General features: G+C 37.3%; 1 protein-coding gene across 1 annotated transcript in view; it reads left to right on the top strand.

Moving 5' to 3' along the window:
• LOC142027149 (atrial natriuretic peptide receptor 1-like) overlaps positions 1-27,213 on the top strand; it is a 40,436-nt gene that overhangs the window by 8,222 nt on the left and 5,001 nt on the right. Inside the window, exons 3-19 of the mRNA XM_075020835.1 lie at positions 616-748; positions 3,195-3,318; positions 5,235-5,339; positions 5,964-6,066; positions 7,638-7,783; positions 10,428-10,500; positions 12,739-12,886; positions 14,381-14,467; positions 14,744-14,887; positions 15,754-15,875; positions 17,532-17,673; positions 21,185-21,243; positions 22,171-22,262; positions 23,238-23,357; positions 24,230-24,323; positions 25,142-25,229; positions 25,998-26,137. Coding sequence (XP_074876936.1) covers positions 616-748; positions 3,195-3,318; positions 5,235-5,339; positions 5,964-6,066; positions 7,638-7,783; positions 10,428-10,500; positions 12,739-12,886; positions 14,381-14,467; positions 14,744-14,887; positions 15,754-15,875; positions 17,532-17,673; positions 21,185-21,243; positions 22,171-22,262; positions 23,238-23,357; positions 24,230-24,323; positions 25,142-25,229; positions 25,998-26,137 — 1,920 coding nt within the window. The remainder of the gene's footprint in view (positions 1-615; positions 749-3,194; positions 3,319-5,234; positions 5,340-5,963; positions 6,067-7,637; positions 7,784-10,427; positions 10,501-12,738; positions 12,887-14,380; positions 14,468-14,743; positions 14,888-15,753; positions 15,876-17,531; positions 17,674-21,184; positions 21,244-22,170; positions 22,263-23,237; positions 23,358-24,229; positions 24,324-25,141; positions 25,230-25,997; positions 26,138-27,213) is intronic.

Genomic DNA, 27,213 nt, shown 5'->3' with positions numbered 1-27,213 from the left:
TGGTATCCCAGGGACAAGAGAGATGACTGGGATAAATCATCTTTCCCAATAAGAATGTGGAAATGGAAAATGACACATGTCTGAGTAGCACTCCTTCCACTGTCCTCTGTTCTAGATGTGGTATGGTTTTATAAAATGAGAATTCTTTCTTAAATATATTGGTATAAATAATTTATGTCTCATGATGTTAAGGGTTTTGACTGAATTTCTTGTGTGCTAGAGTTGTCTGTTTTTCTTCCATAATGAGGTATGCCACAGGGAAAGCAGCTAAGAATGAAGAGAAGTGTTTATTGCCTGATCAAAGAGGAAAACAAATATTTCAGGACAAGCAGCACTGCATTATACTGGGAGTAAAGACACTTCAGATAAGATGACCAGATTTTTTGTCATATTTCTCCAATTGCTTGATTTTTTTAAAGTGAGTGTCAGAATTGTTCAGTTAATGTGCATTTTTATTTACCTATACAGCCACTAAAATGGATGACTGTTTTGGGCTTATAAAAAGCAATAGGAACAACTGATGAAAATCACTACAGAGAAAATTCTACATTTGTGTGCATCTGTAAAGTAGAAAAGTATAGCAAATATGTTAGCCCATGACTGTGTTGTTTCTAGGCCTGGAGATGGCATGGGTGCAAAGGCCTCCAGAAAAGGCTGTGAGTGGAGAATTCTTCAATGTGACCTATGCAGTCTTTGCTTCAGACAGCTTTTATCAATATGCAGTGCAAAATGGAATCCTTTCTCACAGGTATTAACTCCAATGAAAATGCTTTCATTGTCATGATTATATGGGGATTCTGTGTGTACATTTTCAGTTACATAATTGGAACACATATTCTGTGGTTCCTTTCTAATTCTTTGCATCTCTTTAGTTCTCTTTTAGCTCTGTTTGCTCTGATATTTTCCCCTCTGCATTGGCTTTGCTCTCAGATAAGCCATCATGGCATGCTTGCCTGCATGGTCAAGGATAGGGCACATCATCCTGTACGTGTATTACTGTCTCAGTGCAACTCTGAACATCACAAGGAATTTACAACTGAAGTTTAAGCACAAGTCCCAAATTAACTATGTCTTATACTGATTTTGATCATAAGTGTGTTTGAAGTGCACAACATGGATATGAAAAAGAGGCTGGCCCAACCCTGAATCCACTGAATTTAGTGATGAACTTCTTTTGATTTCTGTGGAATTGAAATCAGTCCAAAAGCTTATATAGCAACTCAGAGATTGTGTTCATAACTGTAGACAACAGAGATTAAATACGGAATGTTTATGGGTACAACTCCAGATCACTTAGAGGCTAATAAGCCCTGATTTTACACTTTTGTCTGTACATAGCAGTTCTCCATCCATATACAGCAATGTCTGGGACAGAGGTTGCAGCTGTATTTCCCCACTTTCTGTGATGTGCTTGGTTAGTGTAAGAGAGGTTTATGGAAAACGTCACGTTTTTCTCTGCCAGTCTGAGTGTTCACATTGCAAAGTTCAGATTGTAAAAGCTATTATCCAGAGATATTTTTTTTCATATTGAAACATGACCTATAATGGATTTGCAGTGGTAAAAAGTTGATATTGGATTTTGATCATCTATGTACTGTGGTTACACAGTTTTGCAAAATTTGTTTATCACATCTTCTGAAATCTATGGCTAGTAATAGTTCCAAGAACTTAACCATAAAGCAGTTTTTTTCACTGCTTGGAAATGAATCTATTTTTCTAGTCTTACCAGGGAGACCCCCTTTCTTAAATCAGTAAGGAATTTGGAAAATACTGCTTTTTGTGTACTCATACATATCTTGCACACAGAAACAGATGGTAAATATTTTAAAAGAGAGAAATCTATGCAGCAGTTTTTCAAAGGGATCAAATTTGCACCTCATTTTAACTAGAAGACTATCTGGTTGACTCATAAGCTTACAGTGGCTGACCCAAATATGGCTGAGGCTGGCAAGTCAAAGTATGGGTGTCAGCATAATCGGGTGAAGGCCGTGATGAAGTTATTGAATAGAAAATAGAGAATACAGGATAAATTTTAAAAAGCAGCCATAAGGACAAATATGTGATGGAATTAGGCAACAGCTTGCTTAAGTATTTTTTAAACTCCCAGCATGGAGTCAAAGGCCGATAAATTTTAGTATTTTATCTGTTTAGATGCCTTGGGAATTGACAAATTTGCTTATCTCAAGTTTCAAGTATGTCTATGCCTTTGTAAATCTGGCCATTAACACAATCTATGTCAACCAGATGCCCTATGTTTGTGTTTATTTTTTATAATACAGTCTTCTGTCTTAAATCTGCTCATTACTGGCTAGTTCTTCTTTCATTAAAAACAAACCGAAAAATAAATCCTGGTGCTCTGGCATTGCTTTATAGAGATCCATCACAAGTGCATAACATTTAAACTAAACCCTACAACTACGTCTGTCTGTATCTACTGAGTAAACCATGTTTGCAGAAAATTATTTTATTTTAAAGCCAAGTTTATTAGGGTGATAACCAACTGAAAGTGTAATTGAGGAAACAGTGGGTAAAAGTGTTTCATCACACATTTCCAGGTAACTATGTTAGTCTTTCAGGGATGAAATTTCAAAAAGCCCACCTTGTTTTGCAGAACAGTCTGTTCATAAAGTCCACTTTTTGCTATAAATTTTTGGTTTGCAGAATTGAATCTGATATTATTGTCCAATATAGTTATTTTCCTTGGCTGTTTGCATTGTAGAGCAAAGACTGGAGCTCAATGATATATATGAATCATCTGCATAGATAAATGTATATAATTGAAAACACTGAGAATAAAAGTAGCCAGGGACATATATTTCTGATAGTGGAAATAGAGTAATGGTATCTTGTTCTGTGCCAGATGTAGTGGTACCAAGTAATCCCATGTGGTCATCAAGTCAGTCTGGGAAGAGAAGTGGAGGTGAGTACCTGCTTGCAGCATAGTATCTGCCAGAAGTCCCTACCACATGGCAGTAGACAGTGATCCAGTTGACAGCAAGCTTCATTGCTCTAGAAGTGCTTCAACCAGAAGCAAAACAAAAGAGAAAGAAGTGGTATAACTATGTTTATTTCACTGCATATGTTTTTGCTGCTAATTTTTCTGTGCAGGATAAAGAACAGGCTTTCATGTGCTTGTTGCAGTTTTGGGGAATGAGGAATGAATATAAAAGTTTCTCTTTCTGCTGCTTGGCTAGCAATGCTACTGCTGCGAAGGAATTCTGTGAGGAGCACGAATGCCCTGCCAGCTGGAAAGATGCAAACGGGGACAACTGCTGTGTCTACCATGCCAACATTCATTCCTGTCCTTTGGCCTTCATGGTTAGTATAATGGTGCAGCATCGTGTGCTCTGTTCTTGCTACTGAATGAGACATCATTGTAATAATCAGGTTCAAGTTTATGAAGTCTTTCTGTGATTACAATTAGACCAAATCTATAGCTCTCTAAAACCACTGTGGGGATATCTGTCAGTTTTAGAATTTTTTGCACTGGATTCTGAGGCTCCAAAGCAAATGGCTGGATTTTTGGACAAGGCAGTATTCGGAGTCTCTCATTATTAGTAGGGCCAGTTTCATCTCTTTGCAATTACTTGACTTAGATTTCTGTACAGTTATTTTCTGTACAGTTCTTAGAGAAAGAAAGACATATCATTTCATTCTAAGGCAAGCAGGGCAAATTGTCAGTTGGAAGTGTTACTCTCTCTGTGGCTTATAGAGGGACCCTGAATGATTTGCTTGAATTACTGAAGTTGAGTGGGGTAAGCATCACTGATTACTGAAGTTGAGTGCGGTGAGTATCACTGGCTGTGAATTGTAGAACTGAAGCCTGTATACACATGTCCTGAGAAGGAATTTTTTTTTCTGTATTATAACAGAGCAAAAAAAAGGAATCCAAATACATGATTACAAAATTTGTTCATGTAATGTAAGCAGGATCCGTTCTTAACTTGGCTGTCCCTCTTTGAATGAATATTTAGTCTTTCTAGTTGACCTCCCTTCTGGCAACCTGACACATTCTTTGTGATCAAAGATGGTGTAATAGAAAACCTATTGTACATATCTTGTGGCTATTTCATGTACCCTTCTGTGTGAAGGCTTAATGTCTCCACAAGAGTTCTAACTTACTTCTTGGCAGTCTCTTCATAAGGAGCTGTTTTAGTAATGACTCCCTGGGGGCCTTAGCTGATACCATGGCTTTGGTTTAAAAGAGGAATCCCTGCTGGAACCATCACATCAAAACTTTTGTCTAGAACCATAGTAAAGAACTTCAACATCCCACCACTGCAGTGACCTCTCCATTATTTCTTACTTTCACAGTTAGTTCTGCTTGGAATTAAGGTTTGGAAAAGGTGAAAGCATGTAGCCAACATGCATCATCTGGCTTCCTTGCAATACTGTAAATATTTCAGTTCCTGCTTAGGAGAAGTCTAAGCAAGTTGGCTGTCATGCAGCAAAAAGGCCATGAGTATCATTGCATAAGATTGAACATACACTTCAATGCAAGCTTTTTCCATTGAGAGGAGGTTTTGTTGGTTTTTTTTTTTTTGCAGTGTCATGATTTTTAAATGTTTTATCTTGGTTAACATGAACTCCAGTTCTTTTGATTTGGTCTATGTCTTACAGTGCATTGAAAGAAGTGCATGAAGAAATATCTGGAGTTAGGAGACAGACTTAATCCTTTCAAGCAAATAAAAAAATGCAAGATCTTCAGACAGCCAAACTAATGCTCTATGGCTGCAATTGCTGGGAGGTTCACATCTTAACAGCTTTACTGATAAATGCTCTGCAAAAGGCACAGAAGAGATGCTTTCCTTTCTCATTAAAGAAAAAAAAAAGCTGCCTTATCAAAAGTGAAATGGCAATAAAACCCCTTTAGAAAAATATTAAAAATGGGATATGATTCTGGTTCTGGTTCTAATATAGCAAATCCTGAAAAAGTGTATTAGCTTCATGGAATTACTGCATTTAAAATTTGGGACCACATTTTGGCTCCTGTATTTTTAAAAATAGCAATATTTGTGAGATTTTAACTTAGTATAGGCACAATTTCTTCTCTCTTATTTTATCTTTTATCACAGAACAGTGTTGCTTGTGCTATGTCATTTTAATAGATTTGGTTATAAAATATCACTTTATTTGCTCTTAAAGAACACAAGTCATTTTAAGAAAGTAAAAGAGGAGGAGCTAGTATTTTATTGTGTCATGGTTTACTGACATAACCAATATGTCTGATAAAGGGTAGAGGAGGAATATGTGGTCCGTGGATCCCAGATGATGGCCAGATATTTACTCACACTTTGTCTACAGCTGGCAAAATGAGCCAAAGAAACTGGACTGCCAAGGTAAGGTATATTTATTACATACAGGATTTTACCTAGTTTGCTCTTTTCAGAACTTACTTGCTAGTAGTTTAGTGCAGTTCATGTACGTGTTCCCCATCTCATTTATTTGTCAGTGTTATGTGTGTAAGTGATGCATATGTCTGAGTAATATCAATTCCCAACTGACTTGAGTTGGAAGTAACAGTTTTTCACACTACTACTCCCTAGGTAGTAAGTAGAAGTAATGGGGATGGGAGGGTAGAGAATATCCTTATCTGTCCATTTAAGACCTACACTAACAATATGTTGCACTACTGACTGGAGGGTGTTGCAGCTTAATATGGTCATTAGGGGGCTTCTACCCAGCAGAAGTAACAGGGAAGCAAATGTGACAGAATGCACAGGCTGATAGCCCTGCTTGGTGAAAAGAATACAAACCAGGAGGGGAATTAGACCTGCCTTTCCCACAAGAGTTGTGTCTCCTGCTTCTGCATGTCTCCCTAGTCAAGGATACCTGTCCTTCCTGATTCTGAAAAAATGCATGCATTCCTTTGCAAGACACCACAATTGGACAATTGTTGGTACAATAGCCTACTGTATGCAAGTGAAGTTTTGATGCTTCTGCTTTGTTCACTTGTTTGGCAGGTTGTTTTAGTTCATGTGGGTGTGACTTCTCTCATCGCACACGTCAGAGTTGGGAGAATGCAAGTTGCTCTGGAAGCAAAAACCACAGTCCTTCCTGCAGTAGGTATGACATAAAATGAAGATGTGAGGGAATTGCTTATTGACTGCAAATCTCAAAGCTTTTATCACTCATGCATGGTTACCAAGAGCAAAAGGGACTCCTCTCCCCCTCCTACCATTGAAAACGCACAAAAATCTTCCTAAAATTCTTCATCACATAACACTGAACATCTGTAAAACTGTTTGAGCTTCTAACCTATGTATGAATCTAGAACAGTAGGAAGCCACTCTTGTCAAATAGGTAAAGTCAAATACCATGCCAAATGGCTGCAGGTACTACAAGGCTTATCTGCAGTTGATGGGGATGTGAAAATATTCTTCCAGCTAGTATGTTGTGACGATCTGGACACTCTTCATCTGAAGGGGACCAGGCTAGCCTTAAGCATACTGGAAAGGTAGAAAACCATCTTGGTTCCCTTGCTCACATTAAAATTCAGTTGCTCCCAGAGGCATCAGTCTTTCATTCACTTTAGTATAGCTGTATGCAGGGAAGCAGAAATAACTGTAACAATTCTCTTAGCAATATAAAATTTAAAAACCAGAGTTATTTAATAAATTAAACACACAACCTGAAGAAAAGTATTGGGTAAAATAGGAATGTCATCACAGTACTTTTGTTACCTACTCTTCTGGAAGTTTGAGAATAAATTTCCCAATGTTATGAAAAAAAAGAAAAAAGAACCAAAGCAACTCCAGTGTGGATGGAAATACTTAGCTATAGAATTTGCTATTCATTTCAAGACAGCTGCAGCTGAGTTTTCCAGGAAACTTAAAATTTATCAGAAAAGAAATCTAAAATATACAGCTCTACCCCTGAGGCAGAAAGTGACTTCTGTGATTATCCTGGTATTATCCTGGAATCAAATGGACTGAGGTAAAATTATTACTGAACAGTGCATTGTTTTTTTTTCTGTTGAGGCTTTTTTCAAAAAGGGTATTACATAATGACAGAATAATACCTTCAGTTCATCTCAGAAGGCTGAAGTACAGCATGATATTAGTTAGTCATAGAGGTAAAATTGAAACACCATTCAGGACGTGGGAGAAGGAGTTTTGTCCTTTAGGGCTTTTGTTTTAAATCACACTTGATACTGCTGGTAATTTTCATAAGATCTTGGAAAAAAAGAAACCTTCTTGAAGTACGAGTTTCATTCAGCAGTATTCAGTGCCTTCTGCTGCTGCTAAGGAAGGGTCACTGGTTTCTGGGGATCTCAAGGGCTGGATTAAGTACAAAGAATAGAAAAGACAATGCCTGCCTTGAGGAACTTTAAGTCTCAGAAAAAACAGATGGACAATGAGAAACAGAGTAATGATGAAGTGATTTATACACCAAACATGTCAAAGGCTCTGATGTCATTAACAATTTAATCTGATCAAAGAGATCCTATATCACTTTAAAAATTGAGATTATTCTTTCAGCTGCTTGGGTACTATCTCTGGATTTTTCAAAGTTTATTCTTTCTGGTACTCTGAGGTTTCCCAGATCAAGAACCATGTGTTTAAATATGAATACAACCTCGTGGAAGGATGAAACTGCCTTAAAGTATTCTGATATGTGTTTCCTTTTCTTATCAGTCTGCGGAGATGGCTTTTGTGAGGAAGAAGAAGGCTGCTCTATCTGTCCAGCAGATTGTGGGGAATGCCCACTGTCTGCTGATGCTAGGATAGCAATTGCCTTACCAATATGTTTAGTCTGCACTGGCTTCATTTTGACAGTAATGGTAAGTATCCTGTCTCTCCTCCTCTATTTCCTTTCTCTTACTTCCATGATTTGGTTAGCTAAAGTAGAGCTCTGTCTTAGCAGAGGGATAGATTTTCTTCTGCATCCAGAACCTGTGTGCTATGGAAAAAAGCAGAAGGAAGGGAAACAACATTTTTGGCTTCTGTATGAGAGGAGGCTTATTGGGCTAGGAATTTGCATCCTGTAAAACAGAAGCCTGAAGAGGAATGTAGCAGAGAGATGGATATATAATGGTAAAGGAATAAGAGGTTTTTCACAACATAGGAACTAGGCGGTGCTAGTAAAGTAAGAGCACTTTTTGCTCAGAATAAAACTGTTATGAAATTGACTGCTTCAAAACCCTATGGAGGCCAGAAGTATAAATGAATTCAAAAATAATTTGGCAAATTCATAATGGGATTAACTCCACCAGAGGCCATTAAATCTCAGAGTCCAAATACAACTTATAATGGAAAACATTCAACTTGGGATATTCTCAAAAGAAATAATAAGAAGAGGATATTTCCTTTTTTTCTGTGTTTTGTTGGGGTTTTTTTGTTGTTGTTTTTTTTTTAATTTAAGTTTATTTTTTAATAGGCTAATTTACTTAGTGTAAGTGAACCATTTTGGTTCAGTTTAAAGTGATTAATTTTACATAATAGTTATCAATTATTATAACAGACTCATGAAGGAAAAACAAAAAGGGAATGAGGAGAGAGGAGTATATGGATATGGGAGAAATAGTTTTTGATACCTTTGAATGAAAATGTCTGTATAAAGAGGAGACAGCATGCTGTTATGGCTTATTACTTCACAGTGCTTCTGGGAAAGAGGATCTACATTCCTTATGTGTCTGCATCTTGAAAAAAAATATGTTTCTGAATTTCATAATAAGGATTTAGCAGGTGAATATGGCAATTTTAGAGTCATTATATTGACTATGTACATAACAGATAATTTATTTGGTGTTTGGCCTATAAATCCTGTAAATCGACAGGCTCCTCTTTCCTCAGGGATTCCTTCTCTTTCTATCTTGTACTGCAGTTGCAGTGAGCACCTGAGGTAGGCAAGAGCACTGAGGGTGAATGAGCAGGAGAAGACTGATGGCCCGCTGAGTAAGGTACTACAGGAGGCCTGAATCACAATTAGGTGTCTTCTCTATTCTGTGCCTCTCTGTGTGGCTTTGTGAGTGAAGAATGGAAACACTGTTGAAAACTATTTGAGCATTTATAATCCACAGGGCAGTTGTGACAATGCGTTTATAGTAACTGTCCTGTAAAACCATATGATCTGATAGAAATGTACAATTGGACAGATGAGTTCAGACAGTTTTAAACAATTGGCATTTTAGAAAGAGCAATGGAGTTTCTTGGCCTTGCATAGGTTTATCTAAAGGTCTTTTAGCAAAATTTACCTAATATTTCTGCGATATTTTGTAGGTTTTGAGGTTTATTTTTTTCTTCTTGCATTTCTGTATACTTCTTCCTGCCAAATTCTGCAGTAGCATCTTCTTTATTTAATGTTTTATTTAGGTGATAAGTAAACAAGATAGGAAAGATCCTTTTATCTAATTCAGTAATTAATATAATGTAAAAAGAACCATGTGGGAAACTAATACCTTTTTTAATCATTCAAGCAGAGGAGAGGATTCCTTTGATATCAGTGTCTCTAGCAAGCCTAGTGGTCACTTCCAGCTAATATGTCTTTTTTCAGTCATACCTTTGCAAGACAAAATGTAGCTGATGTCTTTCCTCAGAAACATTTTGAAATAAATGGGATTACTTAATTTTGATTCAGCGAGCTCTATATTTGTCATAAATTTCTACCAAAATATCAACACAATCTCCCTACCATGTTCCTTGCATATTATCTGGGCTCCTGTTACCTGTTTCAATGAATGCATAATTCCTAATATTAAATTCCACACTGTAAAAAATGGTATAATGATGGTAAAATTCTGCTTTAGTTTGATATTTTGGCATTGACTGCAGCTATAACAACTGTATAATTTAATCTGCTGCTCCTCTTTTGAAAGCATATATTTACACTTTCTATGTTAGTTTTGCATGTCAGCTCTACAGGAAATCAGCTATTAGATTGATGACTTCTTTACAAAGTAACCACAGAATCCCTACTAATATTCTTTACACTAGAGTATTTGACATAATATGACCTCATTTGTGGATCGGGGACTAATTCTATTACAGGATATAAGATGTACTGCTCCTTACCTTGGGGTTGGGATGTAGTGTGTTCTTGTCATGCATTTACATAGCATAGGACATTTCCGTGACATGAGGTGTTGTAAACCACTCATCTGATGTCCAGGCTGACATGTAAAGGTAGTGCATAAGACGTATTGACAATAATGGAGAGTTTGTAGCCAATGCAAAATATAACATGTAATTAGATTCTAGAACATAGATTGTACAGTTTTTAAGATACTTATCAGATGCTGTTTTCTTTGAAGCCTGTTATTAATACTTTTGGTTCTAATATTACTCATAAGATACATGTTGGATGCTTAAACAGCAGATTTTGTTTGGATACTTATAAACTTTCATATTTGAAAAAAATAATCTCTGGTTTAATTCCTTTGAAGAAAGTAAGGCTACATCAGGAATTAATTTGATTGGGTTTTTTAGTGGTTTCAATATCAGAAACAAAAGATGTTTTGGGATGAAAGCTGGATTATAGACTTCACCTGCATCAAACAAGGTTAGTAACTTGTCATTTTGATACTACAATCAGTTTCCTTAATGATGTTGAGAAATAATACCAGTCATAAATACATCTTCATGTTTTAAGGGCCTTATAAAAGGTGAACCAATTTCTGAAAGACATAGCCAAAGTTTCATCCCTGTAACCTCTGTGAGCTGATCACTGATATTTTTGTTTATTGAAACATTAGATGTCAAAGTTATTTTAAATAGTTTCCTTCTTTTTTATGGTGATTTGTCAATTAAAGAAGACAGGCCTATCCCAAAATAAACAGCTAACCTCTGGACTTGGACGAAATAAATTCCAGTTGCTTCAGTGGATGTATCATTCTGTATAATTGGTCTCATTAAGTTGCACACATATAATGAGGGATAAAATGAGATCTTCAGTTCTCTCAGTGTATGCTATCTGTGACAGACTTGCTGCAAAATGCAATTCATTGTGGCCAGAGTTTTTTTCATTTTACCTTCTGGATATAAAATATGATTTAATTGGTTCTAATTAAACATGTTAAGAATAAAATCAGGTATTATTATATGCTTTACTATGCTGCATGCAAAATAGGTAAATATTATTTACTTTGCTGTTCATTGTTTTAGCATTCAGAAGGAAAACAATGCTTAGACCCTCTGAAAGGGTAAATCTGTAGAAATCTGCTTAAGTTGATAGGTCTGTGCTGGTGTACACTCTCTCACTTTTTGTCTCTGTGAGGAATTGCTAGAAAGGTGTCTGCTGTAGCTGTGTTATGTCATTGTGTTGCTAGTGGAAGTGTCAAGACATTCTTGTGTTATTATATAGTAGAGAGTCTTTCAGCTTTGGACTAGAATATTAATTTCTGTGTAGTGCTGATATGATATCTGCATTGCTGTAAAGAACAGATGTTGGTTTAGAAATTAATTTGAGTACATAAACCAAACCAAATTTCAATCCAGATTTGTGAAAACAGAAATGGAACACTCAAGGAGAAGTGTCTTTCAAAAAGAAACATGAGAAAATTTTCAGCTGATAGTGAATTAGAAGAGGTCATAAACATCACAGAGGAAGATAAGCAATAGAAAGAGACTGAGGGAAATTAGAAGCATGATCAAAAAATAACACATTAAAAATTAATTTGAAAAATCCAAGATGAAAGACATAGTTTTCTTGGAGAGGAGCCTATGAAGCAACAATACTGTTTAAGACCTAGGAGTAGTAATTAACAACTTAAGGTTAATAAGCACTGATAATATGATGAGATTTGGAAACAGACAGTATGTATCCTCTGGACAGAGCTCATCCAGAGATACCCATAGTTGCCTGAAATGTACAGTTATCTAAATTGAAACACATCAGCAGTGCTATACCCAGGGTGTGTAGCCTGTACTGTGAAAAATTTGCTTTATTTTTTCAAGATAACTCCTTTTCTGGTGCATTGCACCATATATATATATATATATATATATATATATATATATGTACACTCTTATTCTCAAAGCTATCTCAGGGATCTCTAATATATTTCTGGGTGGAATGCTATAGAAAGACTCCAAATGTCAATGCAATTTTGAACTGCATATGGATAATACTGTGGTGTGGGAACATGGCAGTCCTGATGCAAGGTGAGATGCTGAACTTCCTCAGGAACACTTTATTAGATACTCATACCAGGGAGAATTGAGAGGTTTCAGCAATGCTGAGGCTAGTTGGCTAAATCTGGGTTTTAACTGGAGATGGTGAAATGATATGTAATGTGATGTTACCTTGAGCTGGTCAACAGAGATGAAAAAACAGAAGTTAGGGTCATTGATTTTTTTTTCATCTGACTGTATTGTTGCTCTTCTCTGACTTCCCTCTAGTGTCAGAATCACTTCCCACATCCTTGTACTTTACAGTCTTCTAGGAGCTCCAAATAGACTTGTTAAAGTATGGCACAGGGCTTGTTCTGCTTCCCTGGGTTCTGTCCTTGGCATCTAAGTAGCAACAAGGGCTAATCATCCCAAGAACAGAGATATGAAACTTACACTGAAACCCGGGGATTAGTGGGAAAGATCTCTGGCAATGAATCACCTCTGGAACTTTTTTTACTTTTTATGGAGCACTCACGTTCCAAGCAATGGCTTTCTGTCTTAAGTGTTAACAAGACCGGACAAGATGCAAAGATTTGGAGAATTGGCTATATTTTTCTGCCTCTGGAGTCTCTAGCTGGGCAATAATATGCATCTTCAGGTGCGTTTTCTCATCCCACATCCCATTTAGATCATGTAGTACGGACAGCAACAGGAAGCATGATGAGTGCTCCCCCAGCACACAGTGACTCCAATGCCAGCTGTATCACTGCTCTGAGCTCCTGCACAGCAGCTGCTAATGTGTCCAGGAAACAATACTTCACCCAGACTGGGAGATAGTAAGTCAATGTATTACTTGTTTACTGCAGTACCTACTACAACATAGTTTCACCTTGCTTTCTGGTTCTTGCCACTTTACTGTTGATAGGTAGTACAAAAGCTTCCATTTCTCTTGCTAGGCTAAATCCAGTAAGTTAGTATCTTCACCTGACTTCTGTACCTCATACTGACTGTGGAATATCTTATATGCCAGGCTTCTGTTTTGGTTGTCATTTCTTCTTTTCTTTTGGGGAATTGTTAAAAGGCTGTGGCTGCATAATGTGTCTTGCATCTGTTCATGAATGGCCCTTACTGTTCAAATATATTTGGAACCAAGGCTTTTATGCAGCCTTTTTTTCTAAAATGCAGGCAGAGCACAGCTAGGTTTTTTGCACTAAAGAGTAGCATCCTATACAATAGCACATTAGAAATCTTGTCCTTAAACCAGCTGATGTGGCTGAAGATACAGAGCATTTCACCTCTGGATCACATTATAAAGGTGCACATCATATAACTATACAAGCAAATAGTTTAGCCATATCCTGCTATCCAGAAAACAATTTTCCCATAAAAATACTACAATTAGGGGGTAGGGGCAGAACATATATGAAGATAGAAGTAATACCTACCATTTGAATACACAGGGAAGGATCCGTGATTTGCAGGATAGAGGAGCTTAGGTTCATCGGCTGGGCAAGCATCTGCCTTATCAGCACAGATCACTGTTCTGGAAAATTGCAGCCACTTCATTGAGTGACATTGAGAGACACTGTGTCCAGCACAGATCTTTTACAGTGAGCATTTTTGCTGCTTCTTTCTGAATTATGACATTTTCATCATCACCATCTTTCTCAGATGAATCAAGGTCAAACACATTCATCAAGGGTGAAAGATGTAAGAATGGGACATTCAGTCTCATTGGCAAAGCACCTACATCTGCTACACCACAGACCCCATACTCTGTATTTATATGGTGGGTATCACTTAAATTCCTGCATGTATGTCCACTGTATTCCTTTATTCTTCCATGGAAAATTGCTTTGAAGTCTATCAAACTCAGCTGCTTCATTGCTGAGAATGCTTCATCCCATGAGAACAAAAGGATGTTAAATATCAGTGGTGGTTCTCCAAAACAGTAGGCAGAAGCAAGGGATAGCAGGGATATGTATCACTAGCTCTGACGTTTCCTGTAAAGTAGTAGTAGTAATAATACTATTCCATCATCCAACTGCCTCAACTGACCCTAACCTCATATGTTCCAAATGTCACCCACAGATCACGAATGCTTGAATATAAATGCTAATGCTTCCCTTATCACAGAAACAGGGCCTTGTTGCCTGTCACGTACTCAGATTCAGATTTGCACCCACATATGGACATGCTTAAATTCTGTGTCTCATCTTGAGAGATATGAAGCTGCCCACTGTAGAAAAAAAATCCAGCCCATTTTTGTAGTCTGGAAGGATTATGAAGTTGGCCTAAAACCCTGTGAACAGCATTTCATTCTGTTTCAGTGATGGTAGAACAGTGGCCATAAAGAAAATAATGAAGAAGGCATTCTCGCTGTCCAAATCCATACGTAAAGAAGTAAAGCAAGTGAGGTAAGAAGTGAAACTTGAGAAGTCTATGTTGTTCCATTTTTATGTTGGTTCTTTAGGGGTTACAGGGGTTACAATCTGTCCAAATGTGACTGTAAATTCATATTCCTCTTTCTTTCAAACTTTGTTTTGACACCAGGTCAAAATCTCCTTATGCCAGTTTTACTTTTCTGTCTATATTGTGAGACAAGGGACTTGGTCTTCCAGTTACCTTACAAAAAGCAGGAGGGACATCCATGAAAATTGCTGGTGTGTTGTGATTTCTGTTGATTTTCACAGGGAACTTGACCATCCCAATCTCTGCAAATTCATTGGAGGTTGCATAGAAGTGCCAAATGTCGCCATCGTGACAGAGTACTGCCCCAAAGGCAGCCTGAGTGATGTTCTACTCAATGAAGACATTCCTTTGAACTGGGGCTTCAGGTAGAAAAAAACTTTTGGAAAGCTACATGACACAAACTGTGCTATGTGCTGTTTAGGACAAGATTTTAATTTTAGATAAAGTCCTTGGATAGTCAGACCTACAATGTGATATGGAGAGAATGAAGAAGAAAGAAAGAAAGCGAATTCAAATATCCAACCCAACTTGTCTTCTGGATTTTTGAGCAATCATATGTTTAGTGCTGGTCATGCTAAGCCAATGACTTTTCAATCCACCTCTAGTTATATTGAAAAGCTGTTTTTAAACCTTTTTTCCCATGTAACTTTATTTTGTTCCTAAGTATCTTGGGCATCTCCATTTAATTAAAAATCACTGCATCTCTGTTTGTGAGCACATATTGGTGAAATGATTAGCATAACTACAAATGCAGTATTATATTTACTGATACAGAAATTGAGCTCACATTGTCAATGAAACTTCCACAAAACAATGACATTGTTTTTTGAGAATAATCTTCTTGGCACACTCTTTCTACTTCTGCCTTATGTTTGCCTTCAGCAAAGAAAAGGATTGTAAGGGAGGAAACCCTCCAAATCAAGCAAGAAAGTTAATAAAAAATTGTTTCTCTTGTAAACATTTGGAAGTACTCTCAAGGATACAAAGGCACTGGGGATTTCTAGAAGAAACTCAACTGTCTTAAAAGAGGCTAAAGACCTGTGGACTCAGACAACTGAGTTGGGAGTTTAGGGCTTTCAGCCTCCCACCTTAAGTGTTTTGGAAAAATAAGCACACAAACTGAAAGCTATCGTAGTCATAGAGAGGCTTTCTGTCAACCTCAGTAAGCTTTGGAGCCACTCTTGTATGAAGGTTTAGTGGAAATACTAACTCATTGACTTTTGTCTTTCAGGTTTTCTTTTGCTACTGATATTGCACAAGGAATGGCCTATCTTCACCACCACAAAATGTATCATGGACGGTTGAAGTCTAGTAACTGTGTGATAGATGACCGATGGGTTTGTAAAATTGCAGGTAAAGAGAAGATAAGAAACAAAATTTCAAAACTGTTCAGCTAACCCACCAATGCATATAGATGTTACACTCAACACTCCTTCTAAGCACCTCCATGTTGATGTTTCATGTGGAAATGCTGACTATACCAGCCTTCACTAGAAGTTCCCCGTGCTGAAGCAAGTTTCTTGTTATATTCTCATGTCAAGCCATTTAATGTGTCACTGATGCACACATCAGATCCCACAAATGATGGATTCTATCAACATCAGTCTGAGCAGACTGTCTCTTCTCAGTTTTGATACAGAGAGAAAACCTGAGCCATGGACAGTGCTGTAAAGACATGGAATAATGCTGACTGATTGGTAAACACAAGGTAGTTTCATGGAGAAAAGCAGACTCAACTCAGAACTTTTCAGTCTTGTACACAAAACTGAATTGTATTGTCCCAGAGACAGAGCCGTCAGTCTGGTCTGCTCCTGGTACAGGAAGACAGCCTGTGGAAAAACACTGGAGAATCTAGTTTAGTTTAGTTTAGTTTAGTTTCATTCCAAAGGGAATGAAAGCAATGATCATCTTTTCTACTTCCTCCCCAAAGTAGTTATCACACTCTATAACCCACAGCCATCTTAAAAACGGCAGCAACAGATTTGTCTTTCAATTGTTCATCCTATGACTAAGGCTCCTACACAGGGCCATGCCTGCTCCTCCAACTCATTTAGTATCCTGCTGCCTTCAGAACTGCCTAGTTTGCTTAGAGCCTGTTCTGGAGAAAAGCATAAAAAATGGAGGTAGTTTGATTACATCAGCTGCATCACCTTAGCACAGCTCCTCTGAATTAAATGGGATCTCTGTGAAATTGTTCAGAAGTTAACTGGTAGCATTGTAGAGACTTCAAATATTCATGGTTTATGTGGATGCAATAATGCTAAACAAACCTCACAAATAACCAGTATGGGAGCTATTTGAAAAAATCCAATGACATCCAACATAAAGAATGAAGCTCTAGGACCATCTTAATTAGAGGTCATTACGGGCAAAACCAGGCATCTGCATCCTGCCTTCCCATACACTCAGCAGAGTGCTGTTTATTATCAGAAAGAAAACTGAAGTCAGTTGGTTTTTTTCTCCTCTCCGATGCTGAGTCACATACTGAGAATCTCTTCTATGTTAGGCTAAAAGTATAACTGCAAAGATGTTTCACATCTATGCTGCCTTTGTTCTGAAGCTAGTGGTGTGCAGGTAAAGGCCACCATCTGATTTTCAGTAGTTCTAGTCTGTCTAACTTATAATTATTCTAGCAACCTTCCACCACAGATAAGGATCAGGGGATGAGTGAACAGAAACCTGCATTTGCATGCTAACTCTTGCACTGAAGTGAGCCTATTCTCTGAATATAATTTTATAAAATCATAAAACAATTCTGATTGGAAGGGCCGTGTAGTTCAACTTTCCTGCTGTCATGCAGACTCACCCAAATATTTGGTTTCCAGATCCTATATTTGCAATTGGTTTAGAGGGACAAGACCACCAGGCCTACACTATTTTTAGACTAGGATGTGTATTTCAAATAGGGAAAATTAATTCCTTTAGACTAGTTGTGTTACTGTCTACTAATGCACATGTTTCAGAGGAGTACCCACTGAATAGTTTGCTTCCTGTTTTCTTGCATGTTAGATTATGGTTTGCAGTCATACAGAAAAGAAGATTCTCCTGAGGGGTCAAGCTCCTACCGGCAGCATTTGATACAGATTTACACAGCTCCTGAAATACATTCCCTTTCAGACTTTGAACCCAATTCTATGACAGACATCTACAGGTAGTTAACTTTTCCTGTTTCTTGCACTTAATAATCTCATCTCATCTCAAGTTGAGTATTCTTTATTCACAATTAGGCTCAGTATAATTCTGTGGTCACCCCACATATATTTTAAAAAGGATTGATTCTAGAATACAGAACAGCATAGATAGGATCTTCTCTTTCAAATACTGAATTCACTTACATTATGTAAATGCAGAGTTAGTCTAACAATTTATGACGAGTTACTCTGGACTGTTAGATAAAAAAGGTATAAAGATCTGGTATTATCTAGTAATCCTTTTTTGTTGTGCTTCTTATGAAGAAGTAGATTATTTTCAACATAAAATTTAATAGCATCAATTTTCCAGGATGTCATAATGAACATATGCATCCCATAATTCTATAATTAGTGTCAATACATTATTTTGCTGCATACACGCACAGTGACAATATTTGGTTTGCAGAGGAAAAAAAGAGGTAGGGAAAGGAGATGGATGCACTAGTGAATAGCTCTATCCTTTTCCTTTCAAAAGCCTTTATAGGAGATCACTTTGCAATGGCTTATTTGGCTATTAGGTTTAGCCTTGCCAGTGATGGATAGATTCTATCCAACTGCTTTTCAGATAAGCAGGATTACAATTTAATTTTTGGAGAATAATAATGCAATGAAAAAGTCATTGAACTAGGTTTTAAAAAAACTACCTTTATTTCTTGTTTCGCACATGAATTTTCTGTATTAAATAGGAAAATCACTGTGTTCTTGGTGTATTCTATTTCATAACAATACTTCGTCTGTCTGCTTATTCCCAATAGTTTGCTGAAAGCATTTGAAAAGGGAGAATGCAGAATGGTATTACAAGATGCTTTGTGTCACTTTTCTCTTACTTTTGCTTGCTATACTCCCAGCCCAGCAGAAGTCTTCTTTTTCCTGGGGACTTTGGTAGCTAGCAGAATGTAAAGAACTGGAATTCAATTAGAGATTGAAATGCTGATAGTGCAACATAGCTGAGCAGAAGGTGGCATGTTTATTAGCACTGTTTATTGACAGCATTTACCAAAGAATAGCTATTATTGCCTTTTATCAAAAGCTCTGACTTTTCCTCTGGTCTGCTCTAGGCCACAACAAATACTTACTGCCTTAAGTGACTGTTATGGGGCTTTTATTGAAAAATGAGTTGCAGAAACAGAGAATGTAGTTTAAGTCTTCCCCTTTTTTCAGTTAGGATTAATTAAAAATTATATGAACTGAAGACATGATTTTGTACATAAGATTTACTGGTTTAATGCACATTATTTGCTTATAAAGAAATGTATGCATATACAATGTGCTACAACATTATTAATTATAATCCATTCTATCAGATCATGTAAGCAAGAATTTGAGGTCTCCATAGTATTTTTATCTATAGGTTTAAACATGCCCTTAGAATTTGCTTAAAAATAGCTCAGCTAAAGGCAGTTTGTCACTGTGTTGATATTTCTGGCTATTGTCATTTGTCCTGTGTTGGTCTTTAATTTTTCAACATGGACTAGTCTTAGAAAGTACTGTGCTGCAACTAAGCAGTAATTTTAGGATTATCTTATGTGTTGCAGTTTATCGTTGCTCCACAGCCAAAATACATTCCAGAAAACGTTTCCTTGGTGCTTGTCTGGTTCACACTTTGCCCCTGTTCAGGCTAGATACCATTACTTGACTTTGCAGTCAACCTGGCCTCCTAAAGCCATTACTTGCCAAGGACTCCCCTTAGAATATTAGCTGATTTGCTTATATCAACGATGAGTACAATGAACTTTTGACAGATTCAGTGAATGCTTGCTGAATCTATCTTGCTCTCAGTGCCCATGTCTGCAAAATCCAGGTCTTCTTTTGTTATACTGCAGTTAATCCTTTCTTCATAAAAAACAAAAAGCAGTTAAAAGATGAAATCAGAAAAGGGAGAAGAGCAACGTGCAGTCAGGAAAGAAAGATAGAGATGCACCCTGTAGCGTTGAAAGGGTTGTCTTTTTAACCGAGCTATTCTTCATAACCTGCATTTTAACACAGTTTGTGTTTGATGATATGAGCAGCTGCTAAGCCTTCCTGATATATGTATGTGGGCTTGCTGGCCAGAGAGCAACGTCCCAGTCTTGGAATCTTCAGTTTTTATCTGTGCAAAAATTCCATTACTATTCCTGAAGGTGTGGCCCAAATAAAAAATAGGTAGAAACTGCAGGAGTGGGACTTGTAATTTTGTGTGCTTTTACAGATGAATCACTTGCTTTTAAAGTTCTCCAGGGAATGTGTTGGTCAGATGGGAAAGCTAAAATGGAAATGAGAACAGGAGCATGAAAGCAGCTCCTGTTTGAGCTGAAGAGGCTGTTTCCAGTCACAGTTTCTCCTAGATTGGCTGCTCTTGATTTGTAATAGTTATGTGAATTTCACTATCCACTATGTTAGGACTTTTTTGAGCAGTGCTGCTGAAGCTGAATGAAATCAATACTGCTTTATTGGAGTTACCATGACCTAATTAGTCTCCTTGAAAATCTGTTTCAGCTTTGCTCTCTCACCAGGATTGGTATTCCTTTCTACTACCAAATCACCCCCAAATTAACGTAAAAATCTAATCAGATTAATTTCTACATTGTTCAGCATGTTTTATATGCATTATTCTATTTGCTAGTGGTGGTCCACAAGTGGACTGAATGATAGACAGACATAACCCATTATACACCTAGAATGCCTTACAGAACAGAGCAACCATTAGCAATACAACAGATTGCAAACCAGTATTCCCCATTAAAATAAATGTTATCAAGTAGAGATGCATGCAGGGAGTTAATTATTACACAGTTTCAATACATAAAGAGGCAAGAGCATCTTTATCAGGATTGCTGGCTGGAGGAGGTGCTGACTTCTTAGACATCACTGTTCTAAAAGATCTCTAGTGAGTTCAATAAGGAGACTGAACACCCAGTTGTTACCCCATTTTTTCCATGCTTCGCCCGTGATGAATGTGTTTGACCTTGGTTCATCTACAGAAGAGGGTGATGATGAAAATAAAATTCAGAAAGAATGAGCAAAAATGCTTACTGTAAAAGATCTACTCTGTCTCATCATTGACTTTATGGAGATTTTCCAGAACAGTGATCTATGCAGAAAAGAAGCCACTCCTCCAGCTGATGTACCTGCTTCTACCCATTGATTACAGCACAAACCTGCCCTATATGTTTAATTGGTAGGTATCATGTAAGTCCCTGCACATATCCCCTCTGGATTCCATCAATTCTTCCAGAGAAAATTGCTTTGCTCATCAAACTCAAAAGCTTCATCTCTGAGACTGATAACTGTGAGAGGAGGCTGCTATGAAATGATCAGTGACAGATCTCTGAAAGCACAGAGTAGTAAAAGCAGCACTGTTGCCATCCTTCCTTTTGGGATACTGAGCTTTCAGTCACAAAATAGGGAAGAATAAGAAGTCATGGAAAGAAAAAATCACTGACTCCATTAACTGTTATTTCATTAAGATTTTGGTTTGCTTTTATTCTGCAGTTATGCCATCATTCTACTAGAAATTGCCACAAGAAGTGACCCTATGCCAGTAAGTAAAAATGAACTTTGAAGTTTGCATGACAACTTTGATTCTGTTTCTGCTAAAGATACAAACCAAACTCTGAGTAACTGCACCTTTGATTTATTTTTTGAGCATGCATTTTCCTTTTGATTTTGGGGGTGCAAGTTCAGTTCCAATGGAACATGCAATCAGGGCTTCCTCATGCATCTACCAGACTTCCCTTCAGGACTTTGAAGAAGAGTGTATGACAAAAATAATGTAGCTCCAAAATTGAGTTTTGGTTAGCTCTGTGAGGCTTAATGGCAGGGGGGTGGAGGGAGAAGGTATGCCATAACATTTTCCCGTTTCTCCTGTTGTTCCTTCCCTTTCCTGCCATGCACAGACCCTTTCAGTGGAGTCTTGCAGTGGTAAGAATATGCTAGAAGAGCAAATGAGCTGTTCTCCATAAGGAAAATGTCTTCTTTGCACATGTCTTGTCAGTGCTAAATGGCAAACACAAAAAAATGCACCTTGACATTGAAACCAGATGTTCTGAATATGTAACAATGTTCTGCCTGAAATAATTTTCTGAACAAGAATTCTAACAACAAAGACCTGAAACTGCTGTTCTTCCATTTCTGACCATTTGTGATAATAGACCAATGTAGGCCTTGTGGTTTCTCAAAAGTTTCCCAATATCTTGCCAGCTATTAATTTGTTTCAAAAGTTGTTTACCTCATATAAACACTCAGATTAAAGTCTTTCAGCCATTAAAAAGCTTTTTGACAAGGCCACCCAGTTTAGACTGGGTTATATCCTTTTTTTTTTTCCTTGTACTCAGGTAAAAAAGCTGATCTGGACGTGATAGGGAGGACATCATAAAAGTAATGAGGATTATAGTAATATATTTTCAATGGATGGTATGAAAAACACACCACTTGTTTCAACATTGTTTAATCACTTTTTCTCTAGAAAGACAATGCACATTCAGCTGAATATTCTTGGTGTGCGCCTTTGGCAGAATTAATTTCAGGAACAGCTGAGAATTCTTGCCCATGTCCCACAGACTACATAGAGGTGAGTAAGATACAACATTGTGTACAAAAATTCTTTATTAAAGTGAATTTAAAACATGTCACAGAAGTTTTATGGCAGTACTACCTTAGATGAATGTAAACAACCCAGAAGTCCAAAAGTACATCTCAAACAAGGCACAATGAAATGCTTTAATACCCTTAATAAAAAAACTGTCTTTCTGACAAATTGAAAGTTTCAGTTGTCCCCTCAAATTGTCAGTGTAATAAATGACATTTTTAATATTCAATCATTGATTTTTGTGCATTTTCATTTTATTATAAAGTGTTGAGTTCCATACATATTTTATAGTAGTAATGTCTATTTAGCTTACTGGCAAAGGACTTTCAAGTAGTGAGGTATGTGTTCAGACAAAGTATGAGTTTGGTTTGATTGTCATGCAAAAGGTCTATGTCTTCAGTAGCCTCAAACAGCCTAGTAAGAAAAAAATACACCACCTCCCAGTTCAATTAAATCCAAACAAGATTGCAGCATCCTTGTTTCAGCTTAAGAGCTATATATTTCACCTTTGGTGGTTTGTAGCAACATAAATGTAACAAACTTCTCATAAGCAGGACTGTATTTTAGTCAGGAATTAACATTCTTAAGTAGTTGAGGTTTTAATCTTTTGTGAATTTTGTGTACAGACAAGTCCTCTGAAAACAGTATGTGACTCCAACAGCATAACACTGAATTAAAGCGCAAGACAAGAGCTTAAGCAGTGTTTGGCAGAAGGAACATAAGCATCTAATTCATGATTTCCTGCAGCAGCATTTTCATGAACTAACATTCTTCATTCAGCATAAATCTGTAGAATTCCAGAGACCTCTGTCTAGCTCTGCCACTTTTTACCAGCTGCAAATAGGGCTTCCCATCCACAGTTTGCACCAAGAAAATAGTAGTATTAATTAGAAACACTGCCTGTGCTTGTAATGACAAAAGGCTGTTTGCTTTTCTCACTCTCTTTCCCTGCTGTAGTTAATCAGAAGGTGCAGAAAAAATAATCCAGCCCAAAGGCCTACATTTGAACAAGTCAAGAAAATGTTGTACAAGATGAATCCTAATAAAGTTAGCCCTGTTGACATGATGATGACTCTGGTAATTTTAGTTTTTTAATCAATTCTAAGTCAATCTGCTCACCTGCAGTAACTTTCACCTCTATCCTTCAGGTTTGTTTTCTGATCTCATACCCCTTGTTTGATGAGGAAATCCAGTCATTCACTCACCTCTGGTGGGGTGACTGTAGCTGCAGTTCTGCTTGAGACCCAGCTTTCCTTCTCATTCAATTTCTGTCAGTTTTTCTTAAATTTCTCAGCTTCTTTGGGGCTGAACACTTTTGTTTCTTCAGTGAAATGTTTGGTTTTTGATGTACTTGCAGGAAACTAGATTCCCCTTTTCCAGTGGCTTGGTGGTGGTCTTACAGTACTGGAGGTATAGAATCCCTGCAAGCCACAAATAGCATGTTTACAGATGCATTTTGAGCAGAGTATCTTAAGCCCATCAGCAGAGAAAAGAGACTCCTGCCTCCACAGCCTGTTGTCTCACACAGAGCAAGGATGTAAAAAGCATAGTATAGCATAGCAGGATAGTCTACGAAACAGCATTGTGAGTCTTTGACAGAAGATTGAGACTTAGATACATTTTGTTTTGGTAAAATATTTTAATCCATGTCTGCAGCTTGGTCTCTGCATTGGGTTTGACCCCTAATATTTACACAGACTTTGAAAAGTCTGGAATTGGTTTCTGCCCTCTTACATGTAAGCAACAATCTCAAATCCAGAATCATAAATTTACCTAGAGATAAATCTGATCTTTGAATTTTGTAAGAAAAAATTAGCTATCATCTCAGACCTCAGCCTTTGCTTATCTGAATGTTTTCAAAGCAGAATCATTCAAATGCTTAAATCCTATCCAACTATGAATCTGTTTCAGTAAACAGATTATTTTATGCAATTCTCAATGTTATTTAGATGGAGAAATACAGCAAACATCTGGAGATATTGGTTTCTGAGAGAACCCAGGATTTAATGCATGAAAAACAGAAGACTGATCGTCTGTTATATAGTAAGTCATACAGCAAAAATACTGCATATTCTTCTCAATAATAATAATTTGATTTTAACTGTCTAATTACAAACAGAAACCCTTTGCTAGTTGATTATTTAATAGATAACATTTAGTTAGCAATGAATTAATATACTTGTTCCTTGCAAAGCTGGAAAGATATTTAGCTACTTTTTATATTTCCCCCCTAAAAATCAGTGCACTCCTCTGAGAGCTATGACTCCAGAATCCCTAGTGCTCTCACTTTGATCTTGCTTGGCAATCCTTCTGTATAGTTATAAAAAATGGGGAATTGCTTTCGGACTGAGGTTACTTTTGATGGCAGTGTATCTTCTGGAATTCCACAAAAAAAAAAAAAGGGATAAAGGAACAAGTATAACACAGAGGGCAGAAAAAAGGAAAAGGCTGTGAAAGTGCAAAATAGGAGAAAGAAAGAAGATCAAAAAAATCAGAGAAGACATAGTAAACAAACCTAACACAGGAAGAAAACACTAGCAAAGAGTTGACAAAGAAAGAGTTAGTAATATCACAAGTCACACTATTAGAATCTAACCTTACTCTGACTTGGAATGTATGGATACTGGCCAGTTTGAACTAAAAGTTATGGGTCATCTGAAAAATCTGGACTTGTTATCAGTGAGATTTACTGTGAATTCTCACATTACAGCAGAGCAGATTTTGATGCTAAAGACTGCTTTCACCTTCAGAATATTTCACATTTATGAACATTGCTTTTATACCTTTAAACAAACATGTTCTGTTTATTGTCTGCTTTTATCCATGTCAAAAGAGTAACAAGGCTCTACTTTCTACAATAGGTATGTTGCCGAAGCAAGTAGCAGATGATCTCAGGCAGGGAAAACATGCACAAGCACAAAGTTACTTAAGTGCCACCGTCTTTTTCAGGTAAACAAAGATGAAAGATAGGACTAGAACTGACTCCTACTGAAGAAACTTCTAGGCTCCTAGTGGAGATGAAGCTCCTAACTGAGTGCAGAGTTTCTATCTAAACTGTCATTTATTGTACCAGGTGGCAACATTTGACTCTGCAAATGAGTGCCTTTCAAAATTTGCACACCTCTCCATTTTTCATTACAATTACTTAAATAAAAAATGAGATTACTGTGGTGCTCTAACACACAGCAACATGTCACTTTATGTGTGTTACACACACATGCATGTATGTTTCATAAGATAGGCCTAACTAAAGGTTCCAGCATTTAGCTGTGTAAAGGAAACTTGTCTATCCTTAGAATCCACGTGGCTTTACAGTCTTTGACTTGTTATGTGTGCATGAAGCAACATACAAATTGCATATCTTCACTTGTCATAAATGGACAGATATTAAGTTCCCTTTTTTCCATTTGTACATAACCCAAACCTGAAGAGTACTTGGTCTGTTGCAGATTAAAGTCTAGCTGTAAAAAATGGTTTACTGCATTGGTAAGCAAAAAGACTTAAGTCAGACAGTCCTTTTAAGTGGAAGGAGTCTGTTTTCAGTTTAAGTAAATGTTTGAAGACAAAACTATTCTGTAAGATCCTTTGTGAAAGAAATACTGAAAAAGAGAGGGTTGAGGTAGTTCCACTGAGAAATTATTACTGTATGTTTAGGTTTACCAATCTGCAATGGTCAAGACAGTGGATGAGTATGTTCTTTTTGTTGTGTTTTAACAGCGACATTGTTGGCTTCACTCAGCTGTCCAGCAGCAGCACACCTTACCAAGTGGTAGATCTCTTGAACAAGCTTTATACCACTTTTGATGAAATCATAGATAACTATGATGTCTATAAGGTGGAGACAATAGGAGATGCCTGTAAGTTCCTCGAGCTGTGGACAATGATGGGTCATGGGTATTTCACCAGGATAGGTACTGACTTGGTGGCAAGGAAGAACAGATGAAGGAGAATTGGAAATCTTATTACCACTGGGAAGACCACAAAAAACAAACAGGGGAGAAGTCCCAGCAGAGCCCTAGCAAACTTTAGGAACATTTTCCTGCATACCTTTCATCATTTCTACAATTGATGAATGTTGTGGATGGAACAAATGAGTTGAGTAAACTACTGCTGCTGTTTATTTAGTTCCTACGTCCTATAAGGTCTGACTTTAAACCTTGGCAACAGATTAATCCCAGTTGACAACTTCTGTTTCACAGGAACACAACTTAAAAATTTACCTTCTATATGGGAGCATAGGTGCCATTCCATAAGCTTTATTATCTCTCTCTTTTTTGCAAAGACTATGACAACCTTCTCTCTCCTAATACTCTGTAGGAGCTTGTCTGCCTCTTCTTTTTGCATTTTTAGGAAAATGGCTTTCTATTTGCTACCATGGGAATCTGTTAGGGATTGACTACCATTAAAACTAAGTTCCATCAAAAACCTAGCAGAATCTAGCAGTTTTTTTGCATGAGACAGAGAGGAAATCCTGTAAGAAATGTGGAAAAGAAAACCCACCTTTTTTTATTCTGTGGAGTGGTTAAGCACATTCTGGAGCATAAAATTCCTGAACAAATGCACCTGAGGGATCCTGAAGGGACCAGTCTTTTGTCCTACACAGTAAAACTCAGTGCAGAAAGCATAGGACAATGCCTAGTAGGAATCATTGTCTCTCTTTATAGTATCTGCCCAAAGACAAAAGGTATTGAACCACCACTTTGCCACTACCTGTCCCACTTCAAGCATCCTCAGTGAAGGGAGGGAGGAAGAAAGGGTAGGAAGGAATAAATCTTATGGAAACGTAAGCAGGAAATCCAACATTTTTCATAGCTAGCGTAACTACACACATGAGCCTTAGCCTTATCCTTCATTCGTTTCTGGCTTTCTCAGCTCAAATTGTGCCACAGGATAAGATGGAATAGGGCTTTACTTTTTTCTAACTTAGGCAGCA

The sequence above is a fragment of the Buteo buteo genome, chromosome Z (assembly GCF_964188355.1).
Source record: "Buteo buteo chromosome Z, bButBut1.hap1.1, whole genome shotgun sequence".
Lineage (NCBI taxonomy): Eukaryota > Metazoa > Chordata > Aves > Accipitriformes > Accipitridae > Buteo > Buteo buteo.
Note: the sequence above shows the minus strand (reverse complement) of the source record. Positions and strands in the feature narration are given on the sequence as shown.